The 14,122-nt window shown below is 52.4% G+C and overlaps 1 protein-coding gene across 2 annotated transcripts in view; it reads left to right on the forward strand.

Annotated features, from left to right (window-relative positions):
• Positions 1-14,122, forward strand: part of PIK3R3 (phosphoinositide-3-kinase regulatory subunit 3) — a 319,548-nt gene that overhangs the window by 79,402 nt on the left and 226,024 nt on the right. For both annotated transcript variants that reach the window (XM_054038177.1, XM_054038176.1), the window contains exons 3-4: positions 1,228-1,320; positions 2,276-2,353. In XM_054038177.1, the coding sequence (XP_053894152.1) occupies positions 1,228-1,320; positions 2,276-2,353 (171 nt within the window). The remainder of the gene's footprint in view (positions 1-1,227; positions 1,321-2,275; positions 2,354-14,122) is intronic.

The raw sequence follows: 14,122 nt of genomic DNA on the forward strand, positions 1-14,122 counted from the left end.
AAGCCTTCCGTTCCCGTGAATGGAGGGGGAGGTGCCCTGCTGCTGGCCTGTTCCTGTTTAATTCCGATTTTGAAGTTACTGTGGGGGAGGGCAGAGGAAATAATACGTTAATATTCAGGGCCCATCACGTGCCGTCAAAACAGCAGTCATCCTGGCTGCTCTAAGTACAGTTTGAGCAAGTGGGAAAGAGTCCTTACCCCAATGGGAAACCAAAGTTATTGCTAGCACTTGGGCGGTTGCTGGGGAAAATCGTCCATTAACATTGGTTAGAACATAAGAATGGTCATCCTGGGTCAGACCAAAGGTCCACCTAGCCCAGTATCCTGTCTACTGACAGTGGCCAGAGCCAGGTGCCCCACAGGGAATGAACAGAACAGGGAATCATCAATTGATCCATCCCGTCGCCCATTCCCAGCTTCTGGCTAACAGAGGCTAGGGAAGTCAAAGGAATTTGTTTTGGTTGTGGCTTGGGCTGTCCTTAAAACAGATCCCAGCATGGCTGTGTCCATCAGGGGTGTGAAAAAACAGACACCCCAAGCGGTAGACACAGCTGCGCCAACAGAAGAGTTCGTCTGTTGGCAGAGCTAACGTTCGGGGAGGTGGCGTTTCTCCTCCATCTGGAAAACTCCTGTCGGCGTACGCTGTGGTTCCAGTGGAGCTATTCATAGCTATGCTGACGCGGTCTCTGTAGTGTAGACGGTGCCTGTGTTTGCTCGGCGCATACTGTGACTGTGTCCCTGTCCTGTGGTTAGAATGGGACTCTTAGGAGATGCCTGGGAGCTGCTCTCAGAGAGCAAATTCAAATTCCCCAGGACTAGCAGTGCCGCTGGAAACCTGATCCCGTGAGTTAGGGCCATCCAATCATGAAACAGACTGAGACCACGTGACCCGCGTGCCCAACCACAACAGCTTGCATGTTTGAATAATGACCCTGGAATTAACTGGAGCCAGTCCCTGGAGAATGGCTTCAAATGATGAATCTGAGACAATCTGTTGTTTGTTTGCGCACAATTAGCAAAGTGGGAAAGAGGAGAAATCCAGCTAATAAATGATTCTTTGCAAATTATATGCTTGGCTCATTATCACCCCCTACTTTCCAGGCACTGGCCCATCAGAGAGATTGAATATGCTATTTAACTGCGTCACAGCTGCCGTCCAGCCAAATTGCCTTGTTGACAAGCACTGAGATCCATTCTGCTAAATCATCTTTATTTGTCTCTCTCACAGGACCCGCTGGGCAGGCCGAGGTTGCGGAGTTAAGGCTCCCCGAACAAGCACCTCTGATTGTAATGAGACTCATTGAAGCTTTGGAAAAACAAGGTACTTCAGGCGTGCGTTTCCTTGGCCACCTCCATACATTTCTTCCAGTTGGGACAAATACATGCATTGGGCATGCGTATTCCATGTGTCATATGCACCCTCCTTTCATGCTGACGCGGCATGACGGACAGTCAGAAACATTGGTTGGTTTCACTTTAGATAATGCTACGCCATAGGTAATCCAGCCTCGAGATTCCATAGCATGGCTTGTGCAGGTGGTTGCTGCAGATTCCAGAATGGTGCTCGGGACGGTTGCCGTCTGTGCCACTGTCAGGCTGTAGCCTCGTTTAAAAGTGGAGTCAAATCCTGCTCTCACTCTGGCATAGATCTGAAATAGCTCCACTGAAGACAGTGGAGGCGCACTGGTGTAAATCTAGATTTTGGTCCCCGGTGTGGACGGGGCCTGTGGGTACGTCTATACTTACCTCGGGTCCTGCGGTAAGCAGTCAATCTTCTGGGTTCGATTTATCGCGTCTTGTCTAGACGCGATAAATCGATCCCGGAAGTGCTCGCCGTCGACGCCGGTACTCCTGCTCGGCGAGAGGAGTACGCGGAGTCGACGGGGGAGACCTGCCTGCCGCTCTGGACCCGCGGTAAGTTCGAACTAAGGTACTTCGACTTCAGGTTGCGTATCTTAGTTCGAAGTGGGGGCTTAGTGTTGACCAGGCCCTACTATTCACCCAACCCTGACACATGGTGGTGTAGTTCTGATTCCAACCAGTAGAGGGCACTGTTCACTCATACACTCTCACACACAACACAACACACACCTAAGGTTGCAGGCTGTTGATAGCAGAACAGAGACCCCAAAACAAGATGACCCTGGCGCTCTAATGCTGACCCCATCTGTGCGTCGGGCCTTTTGAGCAGATCTGAGTTAAAGCATGGTTTGTTTGCCTGGTGCTTTGGAGGGAGAATTCTTGACTGATTTCTTTTTTTCCTTTTGGTTTCAAAGGCATCGACAATGAGGCTCTTTACCGAGCCCCTCCCAGCTCCTTCAGTAACCCTGAGCTCAAACAAGCTCTTCTGACAGGTAAGCCACCGTCACGCTGTTCCCTCCTTCATCCCGATGGGCAGAGATGCTTCGTACCGGGTGTGTGCGAAGCTGGGAGAACCAGGGTCGCTCATTGCAGGAGCACTTCCTGCGCATGAGCAGTGTGTCCGTGAGCCACCTTTTCGTTTCCAGCACTGGGATCTAAGTTCTCACAATAGCATTAGAAGAGTTCTAGAATGCCGTAATGAACTGTCTGCTGGGTATATGCCACCACTGCCCGCTTCTGGTTAGAATCACAACTGCTTAGTGGTGTGTGTGTGTCCTAGGCCCTATACGGCTGAGAGCTAATGGAGATTTCCCTGTAGCTCAAATGCTACGGGCTTTTGGAGCAGGAAGATCTGAGTTGTGTCCCTGCTGTGGCTGGGAAGGTCTGAATGGCCGCGCTGTGCAGCAGAGGGACTGCTGTGAAGTTCCTAAATGTCTATGGATTTTTGTTATAATGCCTTTCTATTTACATAGCGTCCATACAGTGCAATTGTGTGCCACTGCAACGGCTTTGTGGCGCTCCGTGTTTGTTCATATCAAACGGGCTCAGTTTCAAAGTAGAAAGCTGGTTTTTCTGACAGCCAGCTCTGCATGCTAGGGGAAGCCGTGGAACTGTAGATCCTGCTTGAAGAGGCTGTGTAGTGACGCTGTGGGATGGTCTGTCAGGACAGTGACGTGTTGTGATCTTGCTGATGGAAGCCATTGAAAAGGAAAGTGAAAATCAAAAGCGTGGGTATAGGCAGAAGAATGGCTGTGTTACCAGGGCACCTTCTGAGTCAGATCAGCAGAGCCAATGCTAGGGTGATCAGATGTCCCGATTTTATAGGGACAGTCCCGATTTTGGGGGCTTTTTCTTATATAGGAACCTATTACCCCCCCACCCCCGTCCCGATTTTTCACACTTGCTGTCTGGTCACCCTAGCCAATGCAGATCTGGGACAGGGAGCTGGATTCTCTTCTGACTCGTGTATCGTCTACAGAATGGTTAGGTGAGTTCCAGGTGCAGACTGCTTAATACCAGTGGTGACACATGAGTCGGACAGGGCCTAGTTTGACTCTCAGATCCCAGGCTGAAATTGTGTGGGAAACCCCAGGACACAGGGCCAGCTCCAGGCACCAGCCCAGCAAGCAGGTGCTTGGGGCAGCACGTCGGGCTATTCGGCGGCGGGTCCCTCAGTCCCTCTCAGAGGGAAGGACCTGCCGCCGAAGAAGAAAGCGGCGTGGTGGAGCTGCCACCGATCACGATCGCGGGTTTTTTTTTCTTTTTCTTTTTTTTTTTCCGCCGCTTGGAGTAGCAAAAACCCTGGAGCCGGCCCTGCCAGGACACACTGGGGAAATCTGTAAAATTCCCAGGTGTGTTGCATATTCCATGCATGTGTGGAATCATCATTAGTTTGAGTAACCCTCCAGGCATTGCACCACAGTGACAGTTTGGTAAAAGTCTTCAGCCCATGTGATATCTGAGGAGTCGGTCAGCGTCATTCTACCCATTCTGTAGCTGGGTAAGTTGAGGAGCAAAGAGGAGATGGCCTATACTTTCAAAAGTGGCCTCTCCTCTTGGATGCAGCTCCCAATTTTCAGCACCCCTGAAAATTAGGCCCTAGGTGTTGCCGGATAGGTACCAGAAAGGAGAGGACACGTGGAAATTGTAGATGCAGATGGTGCAGTACTGGGGACTCAGGAAACCTGCGTTCAATTCCCTGCTCCGCCACAGCCTTCCTGTGTGGCCTTGGACAAGTCACTTAGTGTCGCTGTGCCTCAGTTCCGCCATCTGTACAATGGGGATGATACCCTGCCCTGCCTCCCAGGGGGTTGAGGATAAACCCGTTAAAGGTTGAGAGGCTCTCAGATCCTGTTGCAGTGGTGCCCATAGAAGTTCCTGAGAGCGCTTGATGTGCCTCGGAGTCCATGAGCCGGGCAGGTGTAGGATGACCCAGAATTCCCACTGCTGGAGCTAGAGGAGCAGAAGTGACGGAAAACTTTTATTTTTGACAAAAAATGGCCTTTTTACCCCCTTTAAGCAAAAATCATCACCAGAAAAAAAAAAGTGTTAAAAAAAATTATTTTCCTTAAACAAAACCAGAAAAACGATCCATTCCCCCCACAAAGACTATGGAATATTTTCTCAACAGCCCTAGTCAGAACCACTAGCCCGTGCGCCCCCCTCTGTCCCCCTCCCCCGATGCGTTTGACACAGAGAGAGAAGGAAGTTTCAAATAAACCCTGCCAACCACTCTTCCTGTTCAGTCGGCAGAGTTGGGAGCCCAGCTGGTTTTCCAGGGAGCAGCAGCGTGTGCCTCGCAGCCCAGCTTGGGAAGCAGAGGGGAGACGAGGCTGGGAGATGGTTACTTTTCTTCTTCTGTCTATATTTAGGGCCAGCTCCTTAGCTGGTGTGAATCAGCAGTGCTCTCTTGAAGCCGGTGCAGGAACCAGCAAAGAAACTGGTTCTTCCATTTATTTCCCTTGTTCTCTGTTTTTATTGTTTTCAGTAGTTTCTTAGGAGGGTTTTTAAGGTTAATTTTTAATTGATTTTTCTCCATATTTTTCAGTCCCCCCCAGAGCCCCAAACTTCCCAGCTGCTCTCTGAAGGGGGAGCAATGTCTGTCCCACCTCCAGCTCCCCTTCTCCTCATCCCTTGGGAAGCTGCACTGGCCCCTCGGTTCATCCCACACATGAGGTCAAGAAAGCACTAGCCGATGGCCAGGCTGGGGGAGGTTTGACTCCGGTTTGCCTTATCTTGAGGCCATGCTTAGAAGATCAAAGGCAAGGCAGGCTAGGTCCTAAAAACCAGGCTCGGCATCAAAGCTTTGAAAGATTAGGAGACTCCATGCGGACAGCGGATTTCCCCCCCAGATTGGATTGGCTAGGAATTTAGGGGGAATGGTTGGGTCTAACCCAAGTTCTAGGGCCCAGCACAGGCGTGATCGGGCGAAATCTGACACCTGGGTTATCCAGGAGCTCAGTCCCTTCTGGCCTTAGACCCTATGAAATCTCTTAAGGAAATACCGTCACCCCTGCAGGCAGCATGGCATGTCCAGGTCCAGACACAGCCGGGGTCCCTGCCCCAAGCAGAATGCCCAGATGACGGAGGAGGCCAGCGCCATGGCAAAATCTGGGAAAGAGGGAGAGAGCTGTAGGCAGGGGGTGGGCCTTGGGGGGGCGATGGGGCGCCAGCAGTCCTGGGGTGATGCACACCCCATGCAGAGAGCCAACAGAAGGCCCCCGCCAGCCCTCACTGGTGCCAAGATTCCCCAGTGACACCAAGCTTCAGTATTGCAGAAGAGCTTGCCTTGGGTCCTGGGCCCTGGGGGGGCAGGAGGGGGTATTTAATTCCATCCCTGGGGCCATTGAAGCCAGTGGGAGTTGACAATCCTTGTGTGGTGCCTTTAATTAAATTTGTTACTCTTTTTGGTGTCCCTAACCTTAAAATACTTCCCTCCCCCTCAACCCAGCCCTTCCTGGGCAGATTTCCCAGCTGGGTCCCAGCCATATTCCTCTTTCTTTTCTAAAAGAAACCCTATATCCCCACTTGTCCATAGGGTGGCGCTGTGGTACCAGGCAGTGCCCAGCCGCTGGGCGATCAGCCCCACGGCTGAGGCCTGGGCGCTGCATCTTGAAAGCTCCCTTCCCTGGGTCCGGCTCCTCGCTGACCCTGTGCCCGTGGGGCCTGGCTGGTGGCGAGGTGGCGCGGAGGCAGCGCCAGAGGTGGGGTGGGGTGGCCCCACTGCCCGGCTCCTGACATCCCAGGCCCGTGAGGCGCTGTCACGCCAGGCCGCGTTGCTATGGAGAAGGAGCTGATGGAAGAGCTATATAAAGCAACATGAGCTCATCGCTTTTTAGCACAACCAGGAAGCAAGTCCGTAAAGGGTGGGGAGGCGTTGAAAAGACCTCACCAGCTGCAATGCGGCCTAGCAGGGGCAGAGGCGGGCACGGGCTTTGCCTGGAGGGGAGCAGCCTGGCTCCCGAACGGCGCTGGTGTGGCAGAGACGGGGGGACATAGAAAGTGCCCTGCCATGGGGAATTAAGATCCCTTACTGCGCCTGGGGGCCAGCTCCCTCTGACCGCGTGCACGAAGCTGCAGCTTAACTGTGATGCTGTCGGGTCTCCATAGAGGAGGCCTGTGGGGGTATCCGCTCCCACAGCCATATGAAGGAGGTGGGGTTGGGGCGGTAGGGCTGTCTTTCTACAGGCGCCCAGTCAATTCATTCTCCCACGTTCCCTGCTGTCTGCTGGAATCCAGGACGGAGGCTGTTCCTACCTGACATAGACTTAGCTGCTGTGATAAGGGGGGGCTCCCCTAGCCTGAACCCCGGGGGCTCGTTCTGGTTCAGAGCAGAAGCTCTGAGCTGAACTTGGCCTGCTTGACACGCAGATGGGCGAGCGCCGTGGGAAACCCAGGTGCTGCAGAGACTCTCGTTTGTACCGTTTGCCCCTCCGAGTCGTTATGCAAGTAGGGCCCCAATCTGGCACTAGGGGGCGCTGTGCCGCTTAAAGACAATGACCAAGTCCAGCAATAGCATCAACTATCAGACCCCACTTTAGACGGCAGGTTGGCCTTGGTGTTCAGACCAGTTTCCAGCTTTGGTGAGTCCATTCTGCCCTCCTATAGCTTGGTTGGATGCAGCATTTTTCCCTCCCCCACCCCCATCCTAGACTGGTGTGTTGTAAAGCTGGGTGTCTATTAAACCACCCAAAGGTGGCTGCATCTCAGTGCTGGGTTCAGTGATCCTTATCTAGACTCTTATGGGAACAGACGTTGTTATATTTTAAACCACACCTCCCTGGTGCCCTCCCCCTCTTCCCACCCCCCCCATAACTTCCTTGACTATCAACGAGGGTGGGGTTGCTGATATTCTAGAGCAGTGGTCCCCAACCTTTTCCGGGTGGTGGGCGCCGGACAACGAGCCACCGAGGACCATGGCCGACAGACAAGCATCCGCCGAAATGCCGCCACGAAGCGGCAACATCAAGCGGCATTTGGGCGGCGACGCCTCTTGATGACACCACTTTTCGGCGGCATTTCGGCAGGTGCTTGTCTGCCGGCCAGTACGCGGGCGCACATAGATGGCACCGCGTTGGGGACCACCGTTCTAGAGTGTTGATTTTATGAAGCACGGATGGATCCCTGTGGCTGGGGGACAGGGTAGGGCATGGGAAATGACCCAGTCCCTGCCACAGAGGACGTGCTGTCTAAAAACCTGATCCCTGCAGAATAGGGATCAAGTGGGAAATAAATCCCGCATTCAGGAAAGCACTTTAGCTTGTGCCAAATATTAAGCGTGTACTTAAATCCTATTGATTTCAATGGGACTTGAGCGTGGGCTTAAGGTTAAGCCCGGGCTTAAATGCTGTCTTGAACAGGCCCCAATACAGGAAAGTATCCCCAAGGGATGTGTAGGTCTCTTGCTGTCCCTCTGCGCAGGTGTCAGGCTATTTGTTAATGACCCACAACACCTGTCTAGGGCTTGGTGCGCAGGGAGACAATACATTGTCATGGGAGGTGGAGACCCCTGCAGGAGTTCTGGGCTAATCTCACCAGCAAAGGAGATGAATTCTGCCAGCAGCTGGCCTCTGCTCCCTACGGCGTCCTCTTGGGATGAGCCTGGTAAACATGCTCAGAGTGACTGGGTAGATGGATGGGGGTGATAATACTGTGCCCCTTAAAGCCGTGCACAGAATCTCCTGCTCGTTCTTCCGAGGCCAGCCCTAGCTTTTCACACTGTTTCATGGTTGGTTGAATGGGATGAGGAACATGGGCATGATCAGAGCCGATCAGAGCGGAGGTCCATATAGCCCTGTATCCTAGCCAACACCAGCAACTTCAGAGGACAGTGTAAGAGATTGAATAGCACTTCCAAAATTTGTTAGCATTAACTGTAGTAATCTGGAATATTCTTGGAGCATAAGCTTTCGTGGGTGAATACCCACTTCGTCAGATGTCATGCATCTGACGAAGTGGGCATTCACCCACGAAAGCTTATGCTCCAATACATCTGTTCGTCTGCCGCAGGACTCTTTGTTGCTTTTTACAGATCCAGACTAACACGGCTACCCCTCTGATACTTGGAATATTCTTGTTTGTCATATAAAGGTCCAATTCCTCCTTGAATCATGCTAAATGTTTGGCTTCAACAGCATCCTGTGGCAGTGAGTTCCCACAGTCTAATCACACTTTGTGTGAAAAAGTGATTCCTTGCATCTGCGTCTGGCATTCAGGGGCCGGAGTCCAGGGGCCTAGGTTGGAGGGGGTCAGAACTGGGGTCGGAGTCATAGAGCTGTAGCCTTAGTTTGGGACTGGGGTCAGGGTCTTTGTACTAATGCCAGGGAGCAGGGATGGAGGGAACAGTTCAAGGGCCCAAGCCTGGGTCCATTGCCAGAGTCAGAGTTCAAGTGCCAAATTCTTGGGTAAAAGCCAGAGGCCAAGAACCAAAACCAGGGATCGGGACTGGAGCTCCTGGGCAGAAGCCAAGGATCTGAGCTGGGGTTGGGAGGCTGAGTGAGCCAAGTTGCGGATCAGTCACTACTGCTGGCAGGGGGCCCACCTCATTGCAGGGACCCTTCCTGGAACTGCTCCTTAAATAGGGTGCCTGGACCAATCAGGGGCCACGAGGGACGCTGTCAGTCCAGCCTTCTGAGGCGGGACTTCCTGTGCTGTTTAGCTCCACAGGGTCTGGGGTAATGCATGCGGCCTTACCATGGCTGCCGGGGAGCAGCGTGGCGGTGTGGGCTGTCCTGCAGACGTGGGTTCTAGTCCTGTCCCCGTGGAGCCTCACAGTCTATTTTGAATTTGACACCTTTTCATTTGATGGACTGATCCCAGATGCTCCTAGACTGGGAGCCCAGAAGTTCCCTATCCACCTTCTCTAGCAGGAGCATGTCACTCCTCCGCTGGCCAGCCGTGCGGTCCATACAAAGCTAGCCTCTCCTCTCCGCTCCAAGCATTAAGGACCGAGATAGACTTTCAAGAGAGACGGCGGCATTTGGCAGGGATGGGAGTGAGTTTGTGTGCGTGCTTCTCGGTTCTCAAATCTTATATACCCAACGATCTTGGGCTGTGACACCTTTGTCTCCAGTGAGATGTTTGCACCAAATCATTCCCTTCCCCTGCCCCGCATTAAGAGCCTTTCTCTCCCCATCCTCATTGTACCGCGTCACCGAACCGGCCGTCTCCACTTGGCTCTGGAAACAAAGCCGCTGGTTTAGAAAGCCGGCCAGCGCAGGATCTGCGTTCTCTGCCCACTCCTCGTAGCTTGCTGCTGATTGGAAATGGCTTTCTAAAGATAGCTCGCTCGGCAGCAAGGGGGGAAAATACATTGCAGGTTAGCCTGTTTTCTTTTCACACCCAGCCCTGTTGGTCGCCAGCACGCACCAGGTGCAGTAATTACGGCTCTGCATGACTCATGTGAACGCCTTCCACCTATGAGTTTGGCCGTTTGGGAAGAGTTAGGGGTGCCTGATATAATTGTGGGTCTCTTTGGTTGGATTCTGCTCCCACTTGCTGGCCTAGCTGATCTCTGCCAAGCTCCTGCTTCCTGCAACTAGCTGTCCTTAATAAAGGGCTTTTTGTGTTGTTTTTTTAAATAACACAACTGTGCAGGGGTTTGAACAGTCATGGAAGCGTGTAGATTTCAGTGGCTGCTGGCTGAGCCGACACCAGGACTGTCAGAAAACTCTTCCCTACCCCAAACTTTGGATCAACGAAACTTGGATCCACACCAAACCCCTTCCCCCCCCCCCCCGCCTCTGGTTTGTGTCTCTGAGCTAAAGGACCGCAGCCCTGGATTTCTGTAGTGCAACGATCTGATTGTGATTAGTGTATTCTGATAGCTAGTGCAGTGGATGTGTGTGTCCCTGCTTAGACCACGGAATTAAAAAAGCAGAAAAAATGGTGGTTTTTCTTGATTGTGTGTTTAGAAGAAAGCATGCCGATGAACCATGTTTTAGCTCTCTCTTGATTTGGAGAGAGAGGCTGGTCTTGTGGTTAAGGCCCTGGACTGGGAGTCAAGAAATCTGGATCCAATTTTCTGCTGTGCTACAGAATCCCTATGAGGCCTTAGGGGGGTTACTTAGTGTCTACATTGCCCACCAAACCCAGGTTCTGACTCAGGTTTGAGCCCAACCCCCCTTCTGTCTGCACACAAATCAGCCTGACTCAGATCAACAAGCATCTAGGATACTGCCAGGGCATGGGTCAGAGCCCAAGTCCTGCTGGGACCTGGGTCCAAACCATGTCATTTTGCCATGTGGACGCAGCTCAGGATGCCAACCCGCGTCAGCAGGTCTGCATAGTGCAGTGTGGATGCGTTAGCCTGGCTGTGAGACCTGGATCCAGTGATTGTAAACCCAGGTTTACAGTGCAGTGTGGATGCTCAAGCATGGGCTTTGGAAACACCAAGTCCGCAAGCCCGGGTCCCACCGACCCGCTGTACAATGCAGTGTAGACTCTACACTGGGCCGCGGTTACCCACGTGTAAAATGGAGATCGCGATCTCTGCCTGTTTAGACTGTGAGGGCCTGTCTCTGACTGTGTTTGAACAGCACCTCGCTCAGTGGGGCCCTGTTCCTGATCGGGAACTCTAGGCTGGGCTGTAAAACGATTAACGTTAATAGCAAGAGTAAAGCCCTGCTCTGGCAGATAGTTACCATGTGCACTTGTCTCTTCACCCAGGCGGGAAAATAGCCCTTCTTATAATAACCCCTTGGTAGCCATAGATCCCAGAGCACTTTACTGCTGAGCATTGGGGTCCCTGTTGTACCCTCAGGAAACAGCAGTGCAGAATGCAGGCGAGTGAACTGCCTGAGTTGGGGGTCACTTCAGAGGGACTTCACTGGCATGACAAGCAATAAAACTGCTAGTCAAAGCCAGACGCGCCCCCAAGATCTGCTAGAGGTGGTGACAACTCACCCCAGACAGGGTGACACTATGTTTGGGATCGGGTCCCCTGGCCCATTGGTCAGCAGTGTCCGGACATTCCAGCTTGTTCTGTAGCATGAGGCCGTCTCTCTCCAGTCTCCCAGGGTCAGGCAGAGATTTTCCTCTTTGCTTTTCAAGGAGAGGTCACTTGTGATCCCTGAGAGTTTGAGGAAACCCATGTCTTGCACTCAGGAGAGTGGAGTAGAATGCGCCCCTCTGCCTCCCCCTCTCCTCTGTCCCGCCGGCTGCCCAGCGGCCTCTCTCTGAGTGTAGCTCACGCAGCAAATCAGGGGCAGAGCTGGGAAGAGAAGCCATCGCTGAGCCTTGGCCCTGTGATCCATCCACTGAATAGTGCAGCTGGGCCCTGGCCCTGTGCTCTGGCCACGGGAGACCACAGCTGCCCTCTGTGATAGTCCACAGCCCTGTTGCACAGCCGTGTTGGAATGCAGCACTTTTGGTAGCCCAGACAGGACTGCAGTGTGCGTTGAGTGAATCTCCCGGCGAGGCTGAAACCAGGCTCGAGAGGCTGGTGTCTGGACCTGGTGGAGGGAAGCCACGCTAGATTCACGCCCCGTTTGGGTGGACGTCGTCCTCATTGCTACATTTGCCAGGAGGGGAAATGCCTCATTCCCCCAGTGAAAGGGACTTCAGTCTGTCAGCTGGTCCAGGGCCAGTCATCATCTGCAAGTCCTGGAAACTCTGCTGCCCGAACACTGGGCTGGCTCTGATCCCGTGCCCATCGCGGTAGTTTCTGTTCTGGGCTGGCTCGCTTCTTGTGATTTACAGTCCCGATCACATTACAGATCCCTCTGACAAGAAGCCGGCTCCTCTCCTGCAATGTTTTCTTTTGCAATCTTTGCGGCGAGGGTGACTCACGATTCCTCTTGTGTCAGTGGGAGGAGGTGGGGGTGTGAGTCGCCGGATGGGGCCACCGAGGTCTAGAAAGGCTTTGGAGCTATTCATGCCCTCGTGCTGGAGCAGGGGAACCAGCAGAAAATCAGACTGAGCCTGCTGGGAAAAGTGAAGCCTGTTCCGAGTGAGTCAGACTTTCCAGAGGAAGCTGAATATAGCCATAAAATCCGATTGGATCCTGCAGGTTGAAAGGCTGGCTGGCTCTGCCTCTCGGGAGCGCAGCAGGGCCCCGCTCCGGCAGCATTCTGTCCAGTTCATTGTATGAAATACCACCTCCCACGAAACTCCCACTCCACGTGCCCATCTTTCCTCTGCAGGTTGCAATCAGCACATAGGCGAGTAAGTGCTGCAATGTGCCTGCGTAGCGAGCTGCATTTCCAGAGGCAGGATCTGGGTCCTTTCTAAGCCCACCCCCTCTTGATCCCAAAATTCTGCCATGTTTCATCCCTGGGGGGTGGGGTCCGTTAGGTAGGAAGCCCCCCACCCCCAGAAGTGGTTTGCACTACCTGTTGCAAAGCCGATTTTCACAGCACCTGCAAACCAAGACGTAGCAGGATTTTAGTATCAGGGGATAGTCGTGTTAGTCTGTATCCTGTTTCTGTCATTTTCACTCCATGCATCTGGAGAAATGGGTTTTTTACTCTCGAAAGCTTCTGCCCAAATAAATCTGTTAGTCTTTAAGGTGCCACCAGACTCCTCAGGATTTTAGGAACCTCACGTTCAATCACTCTTGCAGCCTGTTCCTCTCCCTCCTGGGAAATAATGATTTTCTGCTTGGGACTTTGGGGTGGGAAAAGCAACGGGTGCCAACGGATTCTTAGTAAACACAGCTCCATTTGGCAGTGAGCTGGTGAGAGTGTTGCATCCTGGGAAGCGGGACGTGAGGATTGGTGGTGCGGGGGAGGGAGGGGACGACTTTGTCCTTCCCTGGTGCCTTTGATTGTCTCCACCCACTTTTCCAATCAATAAATAATTTAGCTCAGCAATCCCTGTGTGCATCAAGTCAATGGTGTTTATCTTTGGCTCGCCAAGGTGGAAACTGAGGCACGGAGAGGCAGTGACTTGCTGGAGGTGGACCTAACAAGCCGGGAGTAGAACCCAGATCTCCAGATGGTCAGACAATGGGGGATTTTTTTCACTGACAATTTCAGCTTTTCATTGAAAATGGAAAAGGTTTCAATATTTGACAAACGACACCCAAAAAATGTGGCCAAAAACCACTGGGGGGAAAAAAATTGGTTTTGGGGCTGAAAATTTCATAACCGTGCTGTGAAATGGGCATAATTGTGCTGACTTCTTTTTGCAACTCCTGCTGCAAAGGGCTGGATAAATGCAAAGGATTATAACCAGTTCTAACATGGGGATTTTGCCTAAACTCCAAACTTACCTACTGGGCATTAGACTCTTAATGGGAGTGACTTTTTTTTCCTTTTTCGGGGGGTGTTAATTTGTACTTCAGTGGCACACGGCAGCTAAATGGATCTGTCGTCATGTCACTTTCCTCCCCTTGAAATATCCCCCCGAAAGGGGATAATCTTCTTGCAATTGGTTTTCATTTAAACGCCTTGCTTCGTGATTTCCCATTGTCTTTGATGTGAGTGGAGCCGCTCAACCAATCACGGAAGATTATGGGTCTTCAGCTGAGATGGCTGCTGAACGGGTTTGTAAAATAATTTGGCCTGTCACAACGGCAAGGCAAACTTTCTGATTGCTGTCATCAACCGCTTATGGCAATTACTCCCTACAATAGGCAGCTAATGCATCTCCACCATAGGCAGCAGGAGGGAAAGCAGAGAGCTTGGAGTTAATTCTCCAGTGAGGTAGGGGTTGGTTGTGTGAATGGTGGAGTCCAAAGCATTTTAGAAAGGATGTTGAATAGGACTATTTCTCGCATTGAGTTTAGAGGTAGGATGCATGTACCATGTCAGAGAGCTACC

This window comes from Malaclemys terrapin, chromosome 8 (genome assembly GCF_027887155.1).
Source record: "Malaclemys terrapin pileata isolate rMalTer1 chromosome 8, rMalTer1.hap1, whole genome shotgun sequence".
NCBI lineage: Eukaryota > Metazoa > Chordata > Testudines > Emydidae > Malaclemys > Malaclemys terrapin.